Source organism: Momordica charantia (genome assembly GCF_013281855.1).
Source record: "Momordica charantia cultivar OHB3-1 chromosome 11 unlocalized genomic scaffold, Mcharantia_2.0 BLBB01000011.1, whole genome shotgun sequence".
Lineage (NCBI taxonomy): Eukaryota > Viridiplantae > Streptophyta > Magnoliopsida > Cucurbitales > Cucurbitaceae > Momordica > Momordica charantia.
In genome coordinates, this window is record NW_028275159.1 from 23,323,300 (window position 1) to 23,348,811 (window position 25,512).

General features: G+C 39.3%; 1 protein-coding gene across 5 annotated transcripts in view; it reads right to left on the bottom strand.

Moving 5' to 3' along the window:
• Window positions 1-5,069: 5,069 nt before the first annotated feature.
• The window catches only part of DIS2 (Arp2/3 complex, 34 kD subunit p34-Arc), a 55,973-nt gene continuing 35,530 nt past the window's right edge, over window positions 5,070-25,512 (bottom strand). For 2 of the 5 annotated variants that reach the window (XM_088119568.1, XM_022299646.2), the window contains 2 exons: window positions 6,082-6,138; window positions 5,070-5,450 (listed from right to left, as the gene is read on the bottom strand). In XM_088119568.1, the coding sequence (XP_087975694.1) occupies window positions 5,443-5,450; window positions 6,082-6,138 (65 nt within the window). In that variant the 3' untranslated portion in view covers window positions 5,070-5,442. Of the gene's footprint in view, window positions 5,451-5,489; window positions 5,771-6,081; window positions 6,139-25,512 lie in introns of those variants that run through there. The other 3 variants (XM_022299647.2, XM_088119566.1, XM_088119567.1) reach the window with 3 other exon arrangements.

Here is a 25,512-nt window from a genome sequence, read left to right on the forward strand (position 1 = left end):
AAATTAAAAATATTTAAAACTTCACTTATTTAGGAATTAATTTCTTGTGTTTTTGGTTGGCAACTAAATGTAACAGGAGATGATTGTTGATGAGTGGAGTTTTTAGAGAGTCTTGAGCAAGGAATTTGAATCTTGGGGAAGAATCATACTGTGGTATAATGAATGGTCTGAATCACGCTCAAATGAATCCTATTGCCTATTTTGTCTTTTCTAATGCAAAATATCTTTAAATAAGTATTGCTGTAAATTACCATTAGGCTTCAATTGTAAACTGGCCACAGAAGGGTATAGTTAAACTATTAGACTACTATTAGATGTCGTTATTTAAAGCACTAATATACCAGACCACAGTTTTTTTAATTCTTACTACTGATCACAATTAAAAATTTAAACTTAATTTTTATAGTTATTTTATAGAAAACTAAGTTGTATACATCTTTGTTTTTTATTTTTGAATTTATAAACTTGGGAAATTGGGATTTGTGACCAATTTCTTAATTCTATTTGTATTTTTTACCCATTTTCTAAAAACACTTATTTGTGACCCTTATATAACTTATCTTTTACTTATTTGACCCACTCAAACTATTAATGAACACAACTATCTATTTTAAGGAAAATTTTATGAAACGGAAAATTTTCTTTATTATTATCATTTAGTATGCATTACAAAAATTTCCCGCTATACAGCAAGAAGGAATAATTACACGAAAAACACTATTTTATTTTGGGATTACCAAAATATCTATGTTTGAAAAAAAAAACAAAATAAAATTCTCCACCAATCTCTCATAAACTCACCATTTCTTTTTAATTTGAATCTATGGAAAAAATCCCAACCTTTTCATTTGAAGAATCAATTTGAAAAAAGAAAATTTTTACCCACCGATATTTATCTAAAAAAATATATAGGAAACGGCTTTCCCATAAAAAAATTAAATTAAAGATACGATACATAAAATTCCGAATTATCCTCAAAGTTCCTGCTTGACTTGATTGGAATTTCAATCTAAGAATAAAATTAAGGAACTAAAATGGTCGCTTTTTAAAAGTAGAGGGGCCAAAATGTATATTTTAAAAGTACGAGGACTAAAATGAACAAAAGTTTAAAAGTACAGGGACCAAAACGAACATTTTCAAAGTAATTTTCAAAGTACAAGGATCAAAGTGAACTAAGACTGAAATTACAGGGATCAAATTAGTATTTTAACAAAAAAAAATTCATAAAACATCCATCGATGGCCAATCCCAAAAGAAACCACGAAAAAAAATAAAAAATAGTCTAACAAAACAAAGATAGCAAAGAAAACAAATGGAAAAAAAAGGAAAAAAAGGCATAATACATTTTTTGTCCCTCGGGATCGAGATAGATATTTACTTGATTCCTGAGGTTTCAAAAATGAACACTTTTGAAGTTTAAATAAAGTTTAGGCATCCATGTCCCCACACTAGTGAACAAAATGACATACTTGAGAGAAAGCATAGACATATAATAGAAATAGGACTGATCATCGGTCGGTTTCTGACTGACCCCGATGCCAAAACCGACACCGTCGTTTTCCAAATTTGGAAACCGACGGTTTTCCTCTGCCAATATGCACCAACTGATCGACCGAACTTTGTCGGTTAAACCGATAATTTAAAAAAAAAATTCACAAATCAAACCAAAAGAAATAGTGTTAATTAAAAAACAATATATACATACTTACCACGATTTTGAATCGCAATTTTTAAAGTTAAGATTCGGTGGGTGTGGGCTGCGGCAGTTGACGATGTATCAGGGGCGACGGCGTGAAGGGTGGGCGACGGTCGTATGCGGGCTGAGTTGCTGAGTGAGGGGGCAACCGTCGAAACGGTATGCAGGCGACAGGTGGGTTGCTGAGTGAGGGCGAGCGGCAACGTGGGGCGTGCGGGTGAGAGAGAGACATAAGGGTGAAATTTAACCAAAAAGAAACCCTAACTACTTTATTAACTAAATTATAAAACTGGAAAAATGTAAATTTTTTTTAATTAATACATATTCGGTCGGTCGATCGGCATCGCCTAGTTCACTGCCACCGACCGACCGACTTGTCGGTTCTGATTTTTTCAGAACCGACATCGAACCTATTGCTGCTAAAACCGACCAACCGACCTGTTTTCGGTCGATTTTGGTCGGTCGCCTCGATTTTTCGGGTTGATATGCTCACCCCTGAGTAGAAATGGAATTAACTTTGTTGGCTCAAGCCTCAATGCCTCTTCAATATTGGTGGGATGCCTTTTATTCGACTGTTTATCTTATAAATCGATTGCCTACATCAGTGTTGAATAATCTCTTTCCCTGGGAAATGGCCTACCATCAAACACCTGACTATAATTTCCTTAAAGTATTTGGTAGTGCTTGTTTTCCATGTCTTCACCCTTATCAATCTCACAAGTTCCAATATCACTCAATCAAGTGTGTCTTCTTAGGTTATAGTGAATCACACAAAGGCTACAAATGTTTGCATTCAAGTTGAAGAGTATATCTCTAGAAGTGTGGTGTTCAATGAAAATGAGTTCCCCTTCAAAGATGGTTTCCCAAAAGCAAGTCCTACGGACCAAGCTTCTTATGAAACTATAATAACTTGGATCAATCCTTCCATTGATAAATCTTCAAATAGTCCAAGTCCTAGTCCTTCAACCAATAATTCTAGTTTAAATCCCTTGCAAAGTCCAACTGGGACAAACTAAGGTTTTGAAAATCAACCACAATTGTTCTCACAACAAGCTATTAGTGATAATTATGTTGAGCAACAAGCAGACCATGATCAGCTCACAAATGAGCAAGTTGCAATAACTATTGAACAAGAAACTCATTCTACTAATGCAAATGAAACCTCTTCCACAGTACAAGAAGCAACTCAAACTTTGGTTTCTTCACATCCAATGCAGACACGTGCTAAGAGTGGCATAGTTAAACCAAAGATTTGGAACTTCATGTCACAAGTTTCCAATTTGCCTCACAGTAGCTGCATTAGTTTTCAGAACCAAATAATGTTAACAAGGTACTGACAGTAGCTTAATGGAAACAAACGATGAGTGAGGAGATGGAGGCTCTACACAAAAACTCCACTTGGACACTCGTTCCATACAAAGAATCGGACAATCTAGTTGAAAATAAGTGGATATTTCGCTTGAAATATAACCCAGATGGCAGCATTCAGAGATATAAAGCAAGATTGGTTGCCAAGGGCTTCCACCACCAAACACCAGGTATAGACTTCACTGAAACGTTTAGTCCTGTAGTTAAAGCTTCGACTATACGTATTATACTCACAGTGACAGTGACAAATGATTGGTGTATACGCCAATTAGATATAAATAATGCTTTTCTCAATGGTCAATTGGAAGAAGTGGTTTACATGTCACAACCGGAAGGGTTCATTGATAAAAAAACATCCTGATCATGTGTGTAAGTTGACCAAGACATTATAATAGACTCAAACAAGCACCAAGGGCATGGTACGATAAACTTAAAGGTTCTCTCATTGATTGAGGATTCATGAACTCAAAAGCCGACACATCTATGTTGTATTTTAGATCCGGTACCACACTTTTATTCCTTCTAATCTATGTTGATGATATAATGATGACAGGTAATGATATGCAAGTGATTAAACGCTTCATTAGTGAGTTGAATAAGCAGTTTGCATTGAAAGGTATTGGTGATTGAGGTTTATCGAGACAAGAGTGGCATCTATCTTAACCAAGGAAGTACATTACTGATTTGTTACTTAAGTTGCAGCTACAACATTTAAAGCCTTGCCAACACCTGCAGTTTCTGGTAAAGCTCTCTCAATTCATGATGGTGATCCTCTCAAAAATCCAACTGAATATAGAAGCCTGATTGGAGCTCTCCAATATCTCACCAATACAAGACCTGAAATTTCTTTCATGGTTGAGTCAATTTTTGCAGAACCCAACAACCACACACTGGCAGGAAGCAAAAAGAGTATTAAGATACTTGAAAGGTACTCTTCACCATGCTCTACTTATTCAACCTTCAAATAATTTAAGCTTGATAGGATATTGCAATGCAGATTAGACTTGTTGTCCGGATGATAGAAAACAACATTTCGTTGCAAGATCGAGTACGGAGTCGGAATATAGAGCTCTTGCCCTTGTTTCATTAGAAATCAGTTGGCTTGAATCCCTTCTGAAAGAAATTTAGATTCGCTCTATCTTTGGCCGCCAATCCAGTTTTCCACTCTCGAAGTAAGCATATTGAGCTCGACATTCACTTTATACGTGAAAAAGTACTTGCTAAACAATTAGATGTTCGATACATACCCTTAAGTAATCAATTAGCAGCTAATCAAACTCGGTGTGGTTTCCTCCCCCACTCGTTTGAGAGGGAATATCAAGACAGCTATGTAAGTGATTTAAGGAATGCACAACAAGGTTGATTGAGTGAATTGGGGAATTTCCTATTGTACAGAAACTTTGCTTTATCTACATTATTTCCTTTGATGTAAATGTTCTACTTAAGTCAATACAATCCAATGGCTCAATAGAGCTTTACATCTCTTATCAATTATCTCAAGTTTTCACTCGTCATTTCAACCAATTTTTTATAATTCTTTTCTAGATTAGATTTGTATTTGATCTTTCAAATTAAAAATTTGATTTTTTTCCCTAATTCGTAATTGATTATTCAAATTAAAAGGCAAAGATTTTTTCTATATTAGATTCAAATTAAAAAGAGAGTGAGAGATTGGTGGAACGAACTAGAATTATGAAGAATTTTGTTTTTTTTGAGAAATGAGGGTATTTTGGTAATTTTAGAAGGATGACAAGTGATGAGGGGTCACAAATAAGTGTTTTTAGAGAAGGGGTTAAAAATCCAAATAGTTATAAAAGGAGTTAAAAATCCTAATTTCCTAAACTTAAGCAGACCAGTATCATGCAGACACTTCGTTTTATTAAAAAAAATTATCATAATAAAATATGAAATAGGAATTGTTGGCATCGCCAGCAACAATTTGTTTCAAGTTGCCTAATACTGTGCATAATCACATATGATAGGTGCAACTCACTTCTCAAGGAGGTAAATGAAACGATGAGACTTCAAATTTAACAAGTATAAATTATGGCTCAGTGGATGCCAAAAAGCAGCGTGGATATAAATAAAAAACAAAATACAACCCCATTTCCTTCCAAACAAAATTCGGAACAATCATGGAGAAAACAGAGTACCTCTCACACAGCAAATTGGTATTGCAAAATTTCCACAATATTATAAGAGGCTTTTATGGGATTCAATTTCTTTGTGCTTCCTCGCGAGCATACTGCAGTGAATTAAATTAAAGCATAAAACGAAATGCCCCCAATCATCAGCCAGCACTCCCATCACTAACCAGCCGTTTGAAGGATCTGCTGTGTGTTTTTTTCCTAGTATCAGTTGCTTCTGGCTTGGCACGATCAAGTGCCTACAGAATGAAACAAGGTATTTTTTTTTTCAAAAAAAGATAAAAAAAAAACAAAAAACAAAGAAAGCTTGATCATATTAAAGTAGCTTGACCAAAGAAAGAAATAAGAAAAAGCCTCAAAACTCAAGATTCGACGGATTGCTAAGCATGCGCTACGTTTAACTGGTGCTGGTCTACACGGGTACGAATTCTCGAATTCTTGGCATACAAAACACCCAGCTGCCCAGTACAAGGTTTCTAACACAACGGAATGATTGATGCATGACCCTCCCGCTTTCCAGCCAATTCATGTAATCAATCACCATTAAATGATTGGAATTCTGAAGTTCCAATCCCAATAATAGTTATTAATGCAGAATTATGTAACTTCTATCTACTTTGTAGAAAACTATTTGAATTATTATTATTATTGATGACACGGAAATGATATTTTTAATTGATAAAATGAAGTATAAACTTTTCAGGAATATGAAAAATAACTCAAACAACCCAAAAATAATATGTAGGACTTCACAACCCAAAACAATCCTAAGAAAAGTTACAATTTACAAAATCCTATTTAAAATTATTTTGATCCAGAAACAATTTCTCCAACATCAGGATGCACCAAATGAAAGATAAGGAATGCTACCTGAATCAGAGACTCCACACGACGTCGCATCCGTGTGTGCATAAAGCCCTCTGAGCACTGTCAGGAGATATGACTATTTCAATAATGGAAGATTCCAATGCAAAACATGATACAAATAGTTACTGCCTTTCTATAATAAAGAATCCCAATTTTAGCTTTTCTCCTTGAGAGTTAATGAAAAGAAACAAATGTTCAAAATACAACTCCCAAAAGAGGAAACCAAACAAAAAGTAAAACAAATTAGGGAGGAAACCAAACAAATTAAACATGAAACATAAAAGTATTCCAATTTAAAAATATCTTGAAGATGATAATCCACAAATAACTTTCAAGAACACCACTGTGAAGCTCAAAAAGAGGCTAACTCAACGATTAATCCAACTGCGATGCTTGTTTTTTGATATCCTTGATTACATTCCAACTAAAGCTCAGAAATAATGGCATTGACTCTGATAAACCATAGCAAGTGAAGTCTTGAAGATAGATTAGGACCAACTAAAATATGAAAAAGGTTACACTTTTGAGTGATTTGAAAAGACCCAATGTAAACCAAACTTCACCAAAAAATGGTACCAGCACGCCAAAGAATATCAACAATCACTTTTTTTTTCTTGAACAATTTCATTGAACAAAATTGTTCAAAGATACAAACTCCAAAAGGAGTGAGGAAAATTAAAAGAAGCAATAAATAAATAAAGGCAGCAAAGAAAAATATAAAAGCAACTTTACTGGGGAGTTATAAATGCCTCCCAATTCATACAAAGCATGCTAGGAGAATAGAAGGAGAAGAGATCAGAACGAACACACCACTGTGAAGCCTTGAAAAACACATGTCGGACACGGATACGCCCGGACATGCCAGGACACGAGAGCGTGTCCGCACACCAATTTAAGTGTCCGATTTTTTTATTATTTTTTTATTTTCGGACACGGCTGGGACACGGATGAGACACGACTGGGACAGTTATTGATTTCAAGCCTAGAAAAAAGCCTTGCCCATCTGAGAGAGTGGCTGTTGCCACCACCTGCCTTTGCTGTAGCCACCATCAGTGTTTTGCCATGGACACCGGCAACAACTTGCCACCCGGACGGAGGAGAAGAAGTAGAAGAAAAGTGATAGTAGAAAACAGAAAAATTAAGTATGAGTAGAGTCAAAGACCATGGAGAAAATAGAAAAAGAGAAGAATGGGAAGAAGAAGAGAGAAGATGGAGAAGATGGAGAAATGTTAGTACTAAAGAAGCATTAATGATGATTGACATGATTGACAGATGTCAAACCTTTCAGTCCTCCATGATGACAGAAGGCAACCTCTCTTGAAAATAAATATATAGATCTTTTAATTTTCTTTCTAGACTAATAAATCACATTATTTAAAATTTAGTTTTAGTTTTAGGCATAATTTATTTAATATTTGTATGTTTTAAAAGTTAAGTATTTATTTATTTTTATTAGTAATAGTTATAGATAATATTTACACAATATTTTTGGTGTACACAATTTAGGTGGAAATCTTGAAGAGAATTATATTCATCTAAACACTGAATTCCAGCAGTTATAGGGGCTGCTGGGATAAAACTACACAGTAACTAAAATAACAGCACCTAAGGGTTAACAGCTTAACTAACTAACCAACGTAACCTACTAACTACATCAATTTCCCCCACCCTTACAAATAACTCGCCCTCGAGTTAAGGGTGTATTTGAAAGGAATTTGGTGGACTATAAGCGTAGAGATCAGCCACGTTAAATATGGGGCTGAAAGTGTAAGTTGGCGGAAGCTGAAGCTTGTATGCATTTGCCTCGAAGCACTCGATTAGTTTAAAAGGTCCCAATTTCTTTTTGAGCTTAGAGTAGGTCCCTGTTGGAAACCGACTTTTCCTTAGATGAATCATGACTAGGTCACCGACTTGGAATTCTTTCGGTCTCCGTTTCTTGTCAGCGGTAGCTTTGTATTTGGAATTGGATTGTTCAATGTGTCGTCGAACCTCCTGATGTAACTTTGTCACCCGGCTGGCCATTTCTTCTGCTTCTAAGCTGAGATCAACAGAGGAAGAGAGGTTAGTCAAATCTAAAGTTAATTGAAGGAGTTTAGTGTAGAATACCTCAAATGGAGACTTCCCTGTAGTTCTATTCTTCATATGGTTATAGGCAAATTCAGCTTGAGCTAGTGACATGTCCCATTGTTTAGGATGATCCCCGCTGATGCATCGAATGAGGTTTCCCAAAGATCTGTTAGTGACCTCGGTTTGGCCATCAATTTGTGGGTGGCTTGTTGTGCTAAACTTGAGTGACGTATCAAATTTCTTCCATAGTGTGCGCCAAAAGTGGCTTAAGAATTTGATATCACGATCCGAGACTATGGACTTAGGAATGCCATGGAGTCGGACAATGTCTTTAAAAAATAATGTAGCTATGGCTATTGCATCGGAGGTCTTTTTACATGCCGCAAAATGTGCCATTTTGCTGAAGCGATCTACTACCACCATGACAGAGTCAAATCCCCGTTGTGTTCGGGGTAGCCCGAGAACAAAATCCATGGACAGATCCTCCCATATACTTTCGGGGACTGGTAAAGGTGTGTAAAGGCCAGTATTTTGCGTGGTGCCTTTATATATTTGGCAAGTAAAACACTTGGTGACATAGTTAGAGACATCCTTGCGGATGTGGGGCCAATAGAAACGAGAAGCGACGATGTCCAATGTTTTATCACGGCCGAAGTGCCCCGCAAGGCCACCTGTATGAGCATCCCGCAAAATAGCCTCCCGTAAGGAAGTGTGCGGGATACAGAGTGTATTTCCTTTGAATAAGTATCCTTATGGTAGTCGTCGATGGGCATATGATTAGAACATTTGTACCAAATGTCTTGGAAGTCTTTATCGGTTTCATACAAGTCCGGTAGATAGTCAAAGGCAATAATTTCACCTTTAAGGATGGTTAATAGGTTGTTCTTCCGGCTCAAAGCGTCTGCCGCTTTATTGGTTGTTCCCGCTTTGTGTTTAATCACAAAGTCAAATCGTTGGAGGAAAGACAACCAACGGGCATGCATACGGCTTATAGTCTTCTGAGTATGCAAAAATTTTAAGGAAAAGTGATCCGTAAACAATATAAATTCTTTGCTTAGAAGATAATGCTCCCATTGTTTTAATGCACGGACAAGGGCATAGAGTTCTTGTTCATATGTGCTCCATTTTGTACGGGATGGGCTAAGTTTCTCACTAAAGTATTCTACAGGGTGATTATGTTGAGAAAGAACAGCTCCTATACCAAGACCGGACGCATCTACCGCTACTTTAAAAGGGGAATCAAAGTTTGGGAGGGCAAGGACGGGGCTTTGACAAAGTTTAGTTTTAATGAGATGGAAACTTTCCAGTTGTGGTTGACCCAAGAAAATTGTCCCTTTTTAAGGCAGTTGGTTAACAGAGCTACTATCGAGCTAAAGTTTTTAATGAATTTTCTATAAAAGGATGCAAGCCCTAGAAAACATTGAACATCTTTAACTGTTTTAGGTTCCCCCCATTCGGCTATGGCTTTAATTTTAGAAGGGTCCATCTGAACTTTATTATGGCCAATGATAAAGCCTAAGAAGGATATTTCAGTAATGACAAACAGACACTTTTTAATATTGATCACTTGTTAGAGGCCAAAGTGGTGAAGAGTAATTTAAGATGTTCTAAGTGGTCATGCATATTAAGGCTATAAATGAGAATATCATCAAAGTAAACAACAATAAACTTGTTAATGAAAGGGAACAAAACCTGGTTCATAAGTCTCATGAAGGTACTGGGAGCATTACATAACCCGAATGGCATAACAAGCCATTCAAATAAGCCCTCATTCGTCTTGAACGCAGTTTTCCACTCATCGCCGGGTCTAATGCGAATTTGGTGGTAGCCACTCTTGAGATCAACCTTAAAGAAGATAGTAGTGCCTCCCAATTGGTCCAAAAGATCCGTAATTCGTGGTATGGGAAACCGATATTTTACTGTTATTTTGTTTATGGCACGACTGTTGACGCACATTCGCCAAGTGCCGTCCTTTTTTGGAGTTAAAAGGGTGGGCACCGCACAAGGGCTCAAACTTGGCTGTATATGCCCCTTATCAAGTAACTCTTGGATTTGGTCATGAAGTATCTTATATTCCGACGGGCTCATTCGATAATGTGCTAAATTAGGGAGTGGTGCTCCTCGTAAAAAATCAATGTTGTGTTGTATGTTTCAAAGAGGGGGCAGCCCGTGGGTGTTTCCACAATGGACTCAAATTGTGTCAATAATTGACTGACAGCGGGAGGAACATTAGATCTATCATTTACAGAACCAAACTCTTTAACAATTAGACCGAGGATAGGATCTTTAGATTGGCCGATGAATTGTTTTGCTGAAGTGATGGTGAAAAGGCTACCCGTCCCTTTATCACTGTCTTTCAAAGGGAGGGATTTGGAGGGGTTTAACGGTAGAAGGACCACCTTTTTACCCATCCATAGGAACTCATACGTATTGTCTCTTCCTCTATGGAGAGCTTGAGTATCAAACTGCCATGGTTTGCCCAATAGAACATGACAGACGTCCATGTCGAGTACGTCACATACAATTTGGTCTTTATAAGTTGACCCAATGGACAGTGCAATCGTGCAGGTATGTGTAACATGTGCCTCACCCCCTTTTTTAATCCAATACACCTTATAAGGGGCGGGGTGAGCAGATAAAGGTAAATGTAAAGTGGTAACCAACTTACTTGCAATGACATTTTCGGTGTTGCCATTATCGACTATGACATTGCAGATTTTCCCATTGATAGTGCATCTAGTTTTAAAGAGAGCGTGTCTTTGATTGGCCACTTCGGTTTTAGGTGTCAACAACACTCGTTGGAGAACACAGGAAACAGTATCTCCTTCATCTGGGGCAACATAGTCGACATCCTCTTCCAACTCAGATCCATTGTTTGCTTGTATGCCATCCTCATCAACAATGTTGATAGCTTTTCGTTAAGGACAGTCATTAGATAAATGCCCTGTTTGTCCACACCAGAAGCATTTGCCTAATGTTGGACGGGAATACATGTTTCCTTGCCGTTTTCCTGCCACATTATCAATGGATTTAGCTTTAACAGAATCAGGTTCAAAAGACTTACCTTTAGGAGGTGGTGATGTGAAGTTGGGCGAAGAAGCATTGTCCCCCAGAGGAGTGGACCGTTTGGATGTTTCCCCCTTGGTCCCAATTCCCTTTTCTTTGAATACTGTTTCTTGAAGCGGTTGCCAATTTGTTCTTCAATGGTAGTTGCTGTAGAAATAGCTTCGTTGAGGTAACCTCCGTACGCAAGCCACCTATGAATTTTGCAACCAAATGTTGTTGGCTTTCCAAAAGGTTGGTTCTTGCACCTAATCGATGAAATTCATCGGAGTAATCAGCTATGGACCGGGAGCCTTGTTTACAATTCTGGTATTGGTTGTATAAAACTTGCTCAAAATTGACGGGGAGGAAACGTTCGCGCATGAGTTTCTTCATACGCTCCCAATTGCGAATGGGCTGCTTCCCATAGCGATGTCGATTAATTTCCAGCTGATCCCACCAAGCTGAAGCTCCCCCTTTCAGTTTTAACGCGACTAACCGGACCTTTTTATGTTCGGGAGTATCCATGTAGCTAAAGAAATTTTCTACGTTCTTTACCCAATCTAGGAATCCTTCAATATCCATTTTTCCATTAAAACTAGGAAGATCAATCTTCATTTTATATTCACTCTGTTATTGATTCCTATTGGGATTAGGGTATCTACCAAAATGTTCTCCGTCAAAAGCAACCATTTCGTTGTCCTCATCGTTTGAGGAATCAAAAAGTACCTCATGCCGCAGCTGAAACAGGGGATTCCGATTGACTTCTTGATGGAAAAAACGAGGTTCTTGAAAGTTTCTTAGACCTAAGCGGGCCGCCTGCTGTCTTCTTGGAGGGTTGACATGCCTTTCTTGGGGGTACGCCTGACCATGACCCTCTGGCCTCCCTTCTTGGCCCATTCTTTCTTGCTGCAGGGGCGTGTTTCGAGCTGGAGTTTGATGGACACTCATAGCTTCCAGTTTTTCGTGAATAATCTCCAGAATTTGCTTAATCTCGCCGACATCCTGCGGGATGGCTTTCACCTCTCCTTCAACCGACAGCAAGCGTGCGGTTGACTATCGTGGCGAGAGAATGGAGGCTTGCTCCATTTCTTTGTTGGTGAGGGAAGAATCTCCAATGTTAACTGACGTCTTTCCCGCCATAACAACCCAGAAAATCGGGATGCTCTGATACCAATTTGGTGTGCACAATTTAGATGGAAATCTTGAAGAGAATTATATTCATCTAAACACTGATGTCCAGCAACTATTTATAGGGGCTGCTGGGATAAAACTACACAATAACTAAAATAACAGCACCTAAGGATTAACAGCTTAACTAACTAACCAACGTAACCTACTAACTACATCAATTTTATTGAGTATATTTTATACTATTATCATTAATTTACCAACAAAATGTTTCATTTATTTAAAAATTACTACTTTAATACATATACATATATTATCTAAAATTTTCTTAAAAAAACTAACGTGTCCCCGACGTGTCCGTGTCCTATTCTCGTGCCTGTGTCCGTGCTTCTTAGATTCACAGATGAGAACTTTAAAACCATGTACCCATAAAAGATTAGCTTTTGAATGAGCACACAAACCAAATAAGCTGGAGGATTATGTGGGAAATATTCAAGTCCCAAACCCAAGAGATATTGAACATAAAAAAAAAACCACATCCAACAATCGGCTGCATAAGTGCAGGCAAAAAACAGGTCAAAAAAACCGCCTTGCCTTAATCCCCTCAAACCAAGGATTCTTACTCTCGGATGCCCATTAATAAATATAGAAAACTTAGTGTCTTTGATGCACCCATTAATCCATGAGACCCATTTACTTCCGAAGCCTTTTCGACTAAGCACCTCTAATAAGAAATCAAATCAACTAAGTCAAAAGCTTTCTCAAGATCGAGTGTAAGAATCCAACCTGATGTAGCTTATAAGACTTGTCTGTTTTTATAGCCGTTTAGCTTTATAGCTGTTGGGTAATGTCTTTGGTAAGGTAGTTAGAATTAGTTATCTGGCTTCTTATTTAAAAGCCATCATTGTTTTCGGTTCAAACTCTCTTGTGATTGAATCTTCTCACATCAAATTGGTATCAGAGTACTATCTGAAATTAGTACCTGATGGCTAGAAGGAACACAACGACTTCCAGCAAAGGACCCGCGGTGGATCCTTCTCAACCTCTGTCTCCAAAGTTTGCCACCGAGCGCCTACTGTCATTGGAAAATTCGTTGGGCGAGGTACGTTCTAGCGTTCAGACAATTCATGGTCTCATGGAAAACCTTTCTAAACACCTGGAAAATATCGCGATTGAGCAAGAACGACTGCATGAAAACCTGGAAAATCCCGGCGACCAGTTCGAATAGGAACGGCTACGACCACCAAGAAATTAATTGCCATCCCCAGTTTTGATCCGAAATGCAGATGGTCATGGTCGGAGAAAATAAGAAATTCAATTACAAAATCAAGATTTGGACACGTCTGAAGAGGAAGATGAATTCTTTTGGAGAATCAATGCATTGACAAATTTGATGTTCAAAACAGGGGAGGCGTGCAGACCGATTATAAGATGAAAATTGATCTCCCTACCTTTAATGGGAAGATGGGAGTAGAAGCATTCTTGGATTGGGTCAAGAATGTTGAGAATTTCTTTGATTACACCAACACATCGGAGGATAAAAAAGTCAAACTGGTGGCCCTTAAGCTCCAGTCCGGTGCATCGGCGTGGTGGGACCAGCTAGAAGTCAACCGACGGCACTTAGGTAAACGTTCCATCCGGAGTTGGCCTCGAATGCTCCGGCTGATGCGCGAGCGTTTTCTCCCCTCCAACTTTGAGCTACTCCTTTACCAACAATACCAACGCTGTCGCCAGTGAACTAAGTCTATTGCTGATTACACCGAGGAATTCCATCGTTTAAAGGCACGTACAAATATTAAAACGGATGCCCATCCCCAGCCTTATAAGGTTTCTTGGATTCGAAAAGGTGGTGAAATGCCTATCAATTCAGTACGTACAGTACCTTTAAGCATTAGAAATCACTACAGAGATCAAATTATTTGTGACTTCTTGGATATGGATGCTTGCCATATCCTTCTCGGACGTCCTTGGCAATTTGATCTTCAAACAATCCATAAGGGGCGAGAAAATACGTACGAATTTCATTGGATGGGTCGAAAGATTGTGCTCTTACCATCCTCATCGGACGGGAGCCTCTTTACCACATTTACCTCACTATCAAATGAGTCCAAGTGAGTATCAAATTTTACATGATCAGATCCAAGATGTCCTTCATAAGGGGCATATCCAGCCAAGCCTTTACTAGCTCCTAAGAAGGACAGATCTTGGCGGATGTGTGTTGACAGCCATGCTATGAACAAGATTACCATTAAATATCATTTTCTCATACCCATATAATCCGATCTTTTAGATCAACTCAGCAGGGCTCAAATATTTTCAAAGGTGGACCTTAAAACTGGGTATCATCAAATCAAAATTAGCCCAGGGACGAGTGGAAAACGACATTTAAAACCAATGAGGGACTCTTTGAATGGCTTGTCATGCCATTTGGATTATCAAACGCGCCAAGTACGTTCATGAGGCTAATGAACCAAGTTTTATATCCTTTCCTTAATAACTTCATTGTTGTTTACTTTCATGATATACTTGTTGAATTAGTTAGAAGTTTAGATTATGTGGATTTAGTTAGAAGTTGTTTAGATTTTGTGTTTAAATTTAGCAAATAAATCTCCTTTTTTGTTAGGGAAGTTGGGAGGTTATTCCTAGATTTTGTTTCCTCTTGTAACCTATATATAGTGCCTCTATTCCTCATCTTTAATCAATCAATTAGAGAAATAAAGAATTTACTTCTTCTCTCTTTTCTCGTGTATGTCTCTGAGGTGTCTTTATCCTTAGTTTTTATGGTATCAGAGCTAGGTTTAGATTGACACCAGAATAGTTAAAACAGCCATGATGACTGATGTGCGCAAAGATGAGAGTTCTGAAGGATCAAATACGACCTCAATTTCTCTCCCTACAAGCACATCCACGACGCCTCCAACTACAAATACTCCACCTTCTCGAACCAGCTCTTCCGGCTATCAAGTGGGCCCTAGTGTGTCAAACTCCCAAAATTTGACCACCTCTCTCCCTCCATTTTCGAAGGCACAACTTGAACAGCTCTATCGCCTCTTAACACCGCTAGTTGAGTCTACTCCTTCGTCCAATTTCGTAGCACAACGAGGTATTTTTAGTGCAGCTTTAACAAGTCAGCAGCATTCCGATCAGTGGATCTTAGATTTGGGTGCCACTGATCATATGATCGCTTCTCATGATATGTTTACCATGTACTCACCCAACCCGATTCAGACACATGTCAAGCTTGCAGATGGGTCATCGGCCATTATTAAGGGCTTTGGTTCTGTTATTCTTAGCCCGAATATTACATTGCACTCAGTACTCCATGTGCCTAAATTATGTTGCAATCTAATTTCTGTTCAGAAGTTGACTCATGATTTAAAGTGTCAGGCTCTGTTCACTGACTCTAAGTGTTTGTTTCAGGACATGATAACAAGAACGACGATTGGCAGTGCTGATGACTTTGAAGGGCTCTACTACTTCAAAGAACCAAGTCTAAGAAATAAACAAGTTCTCTAGGTTGGTAGTGAGTCAAATTATAGAGAACAACAAATTCTACTTTTACATCGCCATTTAGGGCACCCGAGCTTTCAATATCTTAAACATTTGTATCCTTCACTTTTTTATAAAGATGACCTTTTTACTTGCGAAGTGTGTCAACTTGCAAAACACTCTCGTACATCTTATCCTTCTATTGAGTATATACTATTCAGTCCATTCACAATAATTCATAGTGATTTATGGGAGTCGTCTCGCATCAAAACGATGTCCGGTAAACATTGGTTCCTTACCTTCACTGATGACCACACTAGGATTTGTTGGGTCTATTGCACTTAGGAAGGGTGTGAGATCGCGTACTCAACATCCAATTGCTCGATGTGTTGGTTATAGTCATTTATCTTCAACAGTTCAGACCTTGGCTCTCAATCTGGAAGCAAATGAGGTAACAAAATCCATTCAAGAGGCTACGAGCAATCCATAGTGGAAAAATGAAGCTTAATGATACGTGGACAGTAGTTGATCGTCCACAAGATAAACCAACGGTAGGATGCTGATGGATCTTTACGGTCAAATATAAGGCTGATGGGTCCATTGAAAGGTATAAAGCAAGATTGATGGCCAAAGGATACTCTCAGACTTTTGGGGTAGACTATCAGGAGACATTTGCAGCCGTGCACGCCTCCCTATTGTCTGATATATTTATTGTGGTGGCAGTGGGTAATCACATCACAAATCAATTCTTTCCTTTTCAATCATTCAAAATAAAACCACACCTTTCTTAATTTTTTTTATCTTTTTGTTTTAGTAAATTCTTTTTCTTTCCTTCTTTCTTTTGTTAATTCTTTCTTTTATTAAGTTAGGGTTTCTTTCTAACTCTCTCTCTTCACCTTCTTTCTCATATTCAACTTCTCCATCTTCATTCTTCATTTCCTTCTAAAACTTTTGATTATTTTCTTCACACTTCTCTTTCTTTCTTAGACTCAACTTCTCCTTCTCCATTCTTCATCTCTTCTTTTTTTTCTTAAAAAACTTTTGATTATTTCCTTCACACTTCTCTCTCATCCTTGTCACTGTTGTTGCCACCACTACATTCAACTCCGCCATTGCTAGCCACCACCTTCAATCCTCCACCTTCTCCATCTCTGCCGTTGATACAATCCCAATTTTTGTTGCAAGGCCCAAAGAAGCACGCCCAACCAGCGGAAACCGAACCAAATATTCGGCTCGGTTTGTATGAGACATGCGGTTCGGCACGGTTTGAACTTTTTCTTTTTTGAATATTTGGTTTCGATTTCGGTTCAGCCCTAAAACCGAACCGAACCGAACCAAGATCACCACTAGCTTCGATAGGTGAAGAAGAAGAAAGTAAAAATAAAAGATCAGTCATTTCCACAACTTCCTCATCTTTCAGAGAACGCCTAGTTACCAACCTCCAAGAGGAGCCAATATTATCCCAAGCATCTGAAATCGAAATTGAGGGGTCAGAAGAGATCCTAAAAAGGGCTGGAATCTATCCTTTAACAGGACCTCTCCCACATGATGCCAAAATAAGCTTCTCCTTCCATTCCCAACTTTGATACGGGAGAACAAAGCCATCTGCTGCCAAGCTTTTGAAATATTGTGCCAAGGGCTTCTACCAGAACCAACCCTCTTATCCAAGGTGCTCCATCCACCGAAGTCAGATCCATGGATACTATCCACCACTGCCCTTTTGAACCCAAGAATCTTGGTGCTCTAGTACCAACTATGGTGAAGCAGAGAATTCAGAAACTGGAATTATTATTCATCAGCCTTAAAAGAGAATACAAGACCCTATTTATAGATGAACGGCCACGGCTATAAGGAAGGTTTTAAGGAACTAACCCTTGGAAGCTTATAACAAACAATTAGCCAACAGAACAACTATCCCAACTAACACTTAACTAACTGAACTACTTTATTAACAACTAAATAAAGTAGTTAGTTATATCATAACTGCTAGCTCTTCAGCGAATCCAGCAAGTTTTAACAGCTATTTTTCCCAAAAAAAGCTGCTGTAAATTGTAAAATAAAAGACAGAAAAAGTTCCTAAAATACCCTTGCATCAAATCGTCTGCCACAAAGCATTAGGCCCCTGAAAGAACTATCACAATTATTTGGCCAATAATGCCTCATTTCTAAGTTTCAAGTTCCCAATGCCCAAATCTCCCACATCCAAAGGCCTAGAAGTAACATCCCAATTGACTAAGTGAGCCCCACCCCCCTTCGTCAACCCCCCTCCCAAAATAAATTTCTCACACTTAGTTTTGATGGTAATAAAATTATTTGTATTCCAATATGTTAAAGTAAGGGTTTGTTAAAAATCATAAAGGCCTTTGAGTGGTTGTCGAGTCTCGTTGTTAATTGGGACGAATCAGCTATTAGTGGTATTTTTTTTGAACAAGATACGAACTTTTCATTGATAAATGAAAATGAACAAAATTGTTCAAAGATTTTTTTTTTTTTTTAAGATAAGAAACTTGTATATTCCGGAAGGAAGTCAAAAGGAACAACCTATGGGCTGGGGTAGAGGAAACCCCACCAAGAAGAACTAAACAACCGCTTTCCAATTGTACATAAGCATGGAAAGGTCGTAGTTACAAAAGAATTTGCTATAGTTGATGCACCACCAAGAGACAGTGTGCTGTACATTTTTTACAAAAAATCTCAAAAGAAGAAGACTTATCTTCGAAGACCCGAAGGTTCCTTTCCAACCAAAGGTGCCAAAGGAGAGCTCTTGAAGCACATTTCCACAAAAACTTAGCTTTTTTAGGCAGAGTCCAGACATGCAGGGCCTCGGCCAACCAAACATCTATATGATTAGGGAAACAAAAAGACAACCCAAAGAGATCCATGATAAAGAGCCACCCTCGAGCCGCAAACGTACAATGAATGAAGATATGATCTATTGATTCAGTGTTGGCCATACATAAACAACAAACAGAGGGGGAGAGCACCCAATTGCTGCATTTCTTTTGAAGCTTCTCATGAGTGTTCAAGCTTCTGTGTGCTAAGGACCATAGGAACACCTTGACCTTTCTTGGAGAGGCAAACATCCAAATAGCTTGAATGAGAGAAGATTTCAAAGGGGGAGTACATTCCACCATCTTCATACAAGTAGACCTAGTAGAAAACTTTCCACCATTGCCAATAGACCAGCCAACCCGGTCTTCCCCCTCCCCTAGGCCCACTGTGTCGATGGCATGGATCAGACCCATCCAACTTTCTATTTTCCAGTCAAAGAGGCCTCTTCTGAAGCAAAGATCCCAATCGTTCTCAGAATTATTCTAGCAATCGACAATAGAAGCCCCCTTTTTTGTGGAGATATTAAACAAGTTGGGAAAGGAGCTTTGGAGGGTGTTTTGTCCTATCCACTTGTCTGTCCAGAACTTGATACGATTCCCTTTTCTCGCTTTGAACTCCAAGAACTTAGAGAAAAAACTACAATTCTTCATTATATCGAACCATGGTCTCCCTTTCGCTCTACCTTTGGGAGTAAGAGTGGCCCAACCATGAGCTTCCTCCCCATTGATGCTCACTATAACCTTTCTCCATAAAGCTTCAGGCTCTTGAGTGAACCTCCATAACCATTTTAAAAGCAAACTGTTGTTCTTTTGCTGAAGAGCTCCTATTCCAAGACCACCATAAAGCATCGGGAGTCCCGTCTTACCCCAATTTACTAGATGGTTACACGAACCTTTCGAAACTCCGCCATTCCAAAAGAAGTTCCTAGTCAACTGCTCAAGGTCTTTTATAACCCCCACGGGAGCTTTTAGAACAGAAAAGAAATATAAGGGGAGGCTAGTAATGACCGATTGAGCAAGCGTTAATCGACCCCCTTTAGAAAGAGTCAAGTTTCTCCACTTATCAATCTTCATTCTAACTTTGTCAATAATCAGAGCCCAGAAGGATTTTTTCTTGTAATTACCTCCTAAAGGAATGCCAAGGTAGGAGAAGGGAAGCCTTTCTACCTTACACCCGAAGACAGCCGCTTTAGCTTCCAGTTGACATTCTTCTACATTTATCCCAATGAGAGTTGTTTTCCCAAGATTTAGAGAAAGACCTAAGGCTTCAAGAAATATATCTATTATCCTCCACCAATTGTCAAGTATATTAGGCTGATTTGGGCAAAAAATAATTGTGTCATCAGCATACTGTAAATGGGAAATCTCCACTTTCTGGCGGCCTACCTCAAAGCCTCTAAGAATCCTTCGTTGGATGCAATAATGAACTAGACGGCTGAAGGAATCACCCATCAAAGTAAACAGAAAGGGAGACAACGGGTCTCCTTGACCAAGGCCTCTCTTAGCCATAATCTTACCTCTAGGTCTACCATTGATAAGGATGGAGAAATTTATTGAGTGCAAACACCCTTTCATCCCACCCCTCCATCTATTCCCAAAGCCTTTTTGCTCTAGAACTGAATCGAGGTAAGTCCAATCAACTTTATCATAAGCTTTTTCATAATCCAACTTTAGAATAAAGCCCGACTCTTTCCTCGCTTCCAAGTCTCCAACAGCTTCTGAAGCTATCAAAATAGCGTCTATGATCTGTCTCCCCTCCACAAACGCTGATTGGGCATTACTTATAATTGAGGGCAGCACTTTTTTAAGTCTGTCAGCTAGCACTTTCAAAATAATCTTGTACAAAGATGTAACAAGGCTGATCGGTCTAAATTCCCCCATCTTCATTGCCTTAGACTTCTTCAGAATCAAGCAAATGTAAGTTTCATTAGTGCTACGATTAATAATGCCAGTTCTGAAAAAATCTTGGAACACTCCTAACAGATCATGTTTGAGAATGTTCCAAGACTTTTTGAAGAAATCATTTGTAAAACCATCGGGGCCCGGTGACTTTAAATTACCCAGACTGAAAACAGCTTGTTGGATCTCTTCCATCTCAAAAGGACGTTCAAGCCATTCTCTCCAATAGTCCTCCAGCTTGTCCCATTGCACCCCTTCAATCAGAAAGCATGTGCCCTTCGGCTCACCATATAAATTCTCATAAAAGCCAATTATTTCATTCAAAATCTCCTCTTCAGAGGTTAGTAACTCCCCATTTTCTTTCTCTAGCATTGAGATAAGCGTTTTGGATTTCCTAGCCGAAGCCCATCTGTGGAAGAAGTTTGAGTTTTCATCCCCCTCTTTAATCCATTGTAGCTTGCATTTCTGTACCCACTTCCTTTGCTCTCTCATTGTTAAGTCCAAGTAAGACTTTTTGATATCTATTCTCTCTTTCCTTTCTTCTTCGGAAAGGAGACCTGCCTCCTCAATCTTATCAATAGCTTCCAGTCTTTCCTCACACTTTTTCAACGAGTTTTCGACTACCCCGAAGGTTTCTTTGTTCCAAGATCTTAAAATACATTTGAGGCCTTTTAGTTTGGACATAAAAGCAAAGCCCGGCCAGCCCTCAGAGGGCAGAGCATTCCACCATAACTCTACACTCGCCTTAAAGGACGGATGATCTAACCACATTTTTTCGAAACGAAAAGGAGCTGGACCCCATTTCTGATTACCGAGATTCAACTGAATCTGAAGTAGTTCGCGCGAGACGAACAAGCCCAATCTCTCTGAAGGCCTCCACCCATTCTTTGGAAAGAAGGAACCTATCAATGCGGGTGGCCGAAGGTCTTTCTCTAAAGTCGAACCAAGTGAAAGCCCCATTCTTCATAGGAACATCGAAGAGACTTAACTCATCAATCAGAGTATTGAAAAGCTTCATGCTTCTAGTTACCCTGCCCCCGTTAGACTTCTCTTCAATTCTTCTGACTACATTAAAGTCCCCCCCTACACACCAACAATCTCCACAAAGGCCGCTAAGATCATAAAGCTCTTTCCAGAAAGCCTCTCTACCCCTCTGCCTTGCTGGGCCGTAAACGCCTGTGATCCAACTGTTGAGGCTGTCTTTGTAGCTAAATAAAACAGAGACCGAAAAAAGACCTACCACTGTGTCCTCCACCATCACTGAGTTCTGGTTCCACATAATAACTACGCCACCCGAAGAGCCCACAGCCTCCAAGTCAACCCAACCAATATGTCTGGAGCTCCAAATGGACTTCACCAGCCTTCTGTCTATGTTCTGAAGTTTGGTTTCCTGCAGGATAACCACATCCGGATTAGATCTAAATAAAAAGGACTTAACGAGAGCTCGTTTGGGGGTAGCACCCAGACTCCTGACATTCCATGAAACAACTTTCATTGGGAAACCGAGGGTCCCTCTTCCAGCTCATTCTCCTCAACTTCAAATTCCTTTTCTAAGGCCCGCAAATAATTTGTAATTTCTCTAGATTTCTTCTTAGCTGCCACACTTCCCTTTGTGGAAATAGGTCGTATGCACATCTTCCATTTCCATAAGTCCCTCACAAATTTTTTTGGGAAACGTGGTCGTGCACCAGCTTCTTCCGCACTCTCTGAGTCAACCTCTTCTAGGATTTGGAGAGCAAGTTTTTTTGGGCAGATTCATCCTTATTACTTTCTTTCTCAATCTCCAAAGACAACATCAAGCTAGAGGAGGCCATATGGACCTGCTGCTCTTCTTCCCTAAAACAAGCAAAAAACCATTTGGTATTTCACCCTGCAACTCGGTTCGGTCTGTGAAGCATATTTTCCCTTTCTTTTGGAACAATCTGGTTTGATTGTTTTTAGAAAAAGTTACAGCCTTTTTTTTGTCTTTTGTTACAGCCTTTTCTTTGTCTTTTGTGTTTATCTTCACACCTTTTGAGGAGGACCCTGTCAGCAGCCTACTATTATTGGTATCCGCGTTGCAGAAGTCAACTTTGCCTTTTTGTTTTGCTGTGTTAGTCGTGGGCCCCACTGTCACCTTATCACTTCTTTCCAAACTCGTGCAAGCAACAGTCTGCTGTATAAAAGTGTCCATCGGGTCGATCACTGCCGAATGTCTCAAAAGATGGATTGGGTATTTGGTATTAACCAGCGGGTAACTATTACCTTCCTCAATTCTCCATCGGTCCACCAAACTAAATTCAGGATTTGTGTTTCCTTGGTGAAAAGCTCTAGCTGCCTCCGGCGAGAAAGATCCGTGGACATGGACATCTTTTCTGGCCAGCCATCTGTTATCTTCAAAAGAAACCACTTGGCTTGGAAGCAACTAGGGCCATCCATCAGACTCACTTCCGCCGGAATAAAACCACAATAGTTTCCTTTAACTTTAATGGCTACATCAAAACAGTCTAAAAGACATGAATTACTATCATCATAATCAATAAAACCACCGAGAGCATTACCTATAAAGACTTTGGTAAGTTCCAAGAAACTCCCCCTCTTATTCGTAGTCTTTGCACCCATAAAAAGCCTCCATTACAGTTTGTCTTCCTGAAGAACTTCTGTATTTGTGGGGACAGCAGCAGATCATCGACACTATCAGCAATCCACACCACCGCTACTTCTTCAACTGATAACTCAAAGGTCCTTCGTCCGTGTTTCTCCTTTATTCTTACAAAATTCCCACTTTTCCGGTCATCATACTCGCAGGAGAAAACTTTGTTCTCGATCTTAACTAAAGACTTGCCCATCGGAAACCAAGACTGCAACCAGCTATGTCTCAAGAACCAGAGCCATTCCTCCAACTTCGATTAACAAATATCTTTTCAAAAACTAGGAGCAATCCATTCAGGAGATAATGGATTCAAACTCATTTTTGCTTAGACAATGATAGTTGTATCTTAAGCTGGTATGACTAGGAATAAAAAAGAGTATTGTATTATCTAAGATGTTTTCTTTTGCTTTGCTTCCAATTCTATGTTATTTATGTATTGAAAATGAAGGATGAAGCCTCTGAAACAGGAGTGACCCAAAGATCAACCGGGTTCGTTTTAGCGGAAATTGGAGAAATTGAAGGGGTAAAACGGACCGGCGAGGGCTTTGTTTCGTGGCGAAGGAAGGGGTTGAAAAGCTTCCGGCGAAGGCCTCGCTTGGGAGAGAAGAATGCGAGTTTTCTTTCAGTCTGAATCTGAACGTCGGCTAAAGACTGAGACTTCAAATTGTTCAAAGATACAAACTCCCATAGGAGTGAAGGTACAGGAAATAAATAAAAGTAAGCATTAGAAGAAATAAAAAACCATAAACTCAAAGAAACCTCCTTAAAGGGGAGATATAAAAGCCTCCCAAAAACTTGAGAACCCTTACTCCTTGGGATAATCAAAGTAAAAATAAAAGATACAGTCATTCCACAACTTCCATGTTCTCTTTATTCAGCTATTAGTGGTATTAATATTCCAAATCAAAGGATTCAGCAGGTGGCTTCCAACTTATTACCTTTTCTGTATCTTGGCTTGCCCTTAGGTGGGAATCCTAGATCTATTGATTTTTGGAGGCCAGTTCTTGAGAAAGTGTCCAAGAAGCTGGACAGATGGAAACATTTCCATTTATCTAGGGGTGGTAGGTTAACTCTTTGTAATTTGGTCTCTGCCAATTTGCACACTTATTATTGCTCTTTGTTTCAAATACCTTCGGGCATTTGTAAAAAAATTGAAAGAAAATGGGAACTTTTTTATGGGAAGGTAACTCGTCTAGACCTTTGAAGCATCTTGTGAATTGGAATATTACTTCTAAACATCTTGCAGATGGTGGTTTTGTAGTTGGTGGTCTCGCCCAAAGGAATAATGCTCTTTTAGCAAAATGGGGTTGCCTTCGTTGTCCTTTGGAGCAATATTACCAAGCAGTGGAAAAAGTGGAACATCATTCACACTTTATAGTTGGCAATGGAGAAAGAGTTTTCTTCTGGTGGATTGGGAATCAGGCTTTAAAGGTTTGTTTCCCTAAGATCTTTAAGCTTTCTCCTCTTACCAATGCCTCTGTTTCCAACTCTTAGGATTGTGTCTCACGTGTTTGGCATATTGAGACTAGAAGATCTTTAAAAGAAGATGAAGTTGAGGAGTTTTCAGCCTTGCTAGCCTTACTTAGTTCAGCCTCGATCGATGAAGTTGACAAGAGGAGTTGGTCTTCGGAACCTGTTAGGCCTCCTATTAGGAACACATATGTACGTAGGGGTAAAGGGGGTAATTCCCCCTCTTCTGACAGTTAGACCGTTGACCCTAAGGAGTGCCTTGTCTTTTGTCTTTTGTGGGGAGTCCTAGGTGAGGGGGGATATATCTGTTTTGTAGCTGCCTAGGTGGGGGCAGGTATTATTTTGTATTCTGAAGTATTTGTCTGTTGTGGAGAGAGCAACCCTCTCGAATGGTTGTTGTTATTGAACTCTATTTCCATTGAATACTATCAAGTGAGGGAGTTACCTCACAAATTGGTATCAAAGCTCGTTCGACTTGGGCAAGCTCTCCAATGAAGAACAAGAAACATCTAGAAGAAAGGTGCGAGTCGACAGAGAAGGAAGTGAGTGGAATCAAAGAAGTCTTGCAGAGGATTAGTTCCCAACTGGAAGAGCAGCGTAAGAGAAGTGATGCACAGATGGAGGAGCAGCGTCGCAAGAACGATGAAACACAGAAAAAGCTGGAGGGATTCATGTTAGAAGTATCTCGAGGAAAAAAGTCAGCAACCTACGGCAGACGCTAATGAGAACTCAACCATGAAACGGAAGAAACCCGAAGACGACTATGAGCAACAAGGGGAGACCACGACGGGTAAGGATGATGGCTCGGGACTGGACCGCAGAAAATTTAAGAAAGTTGAGATGCCCATACTCACCGGGGACAACCCCGACTCC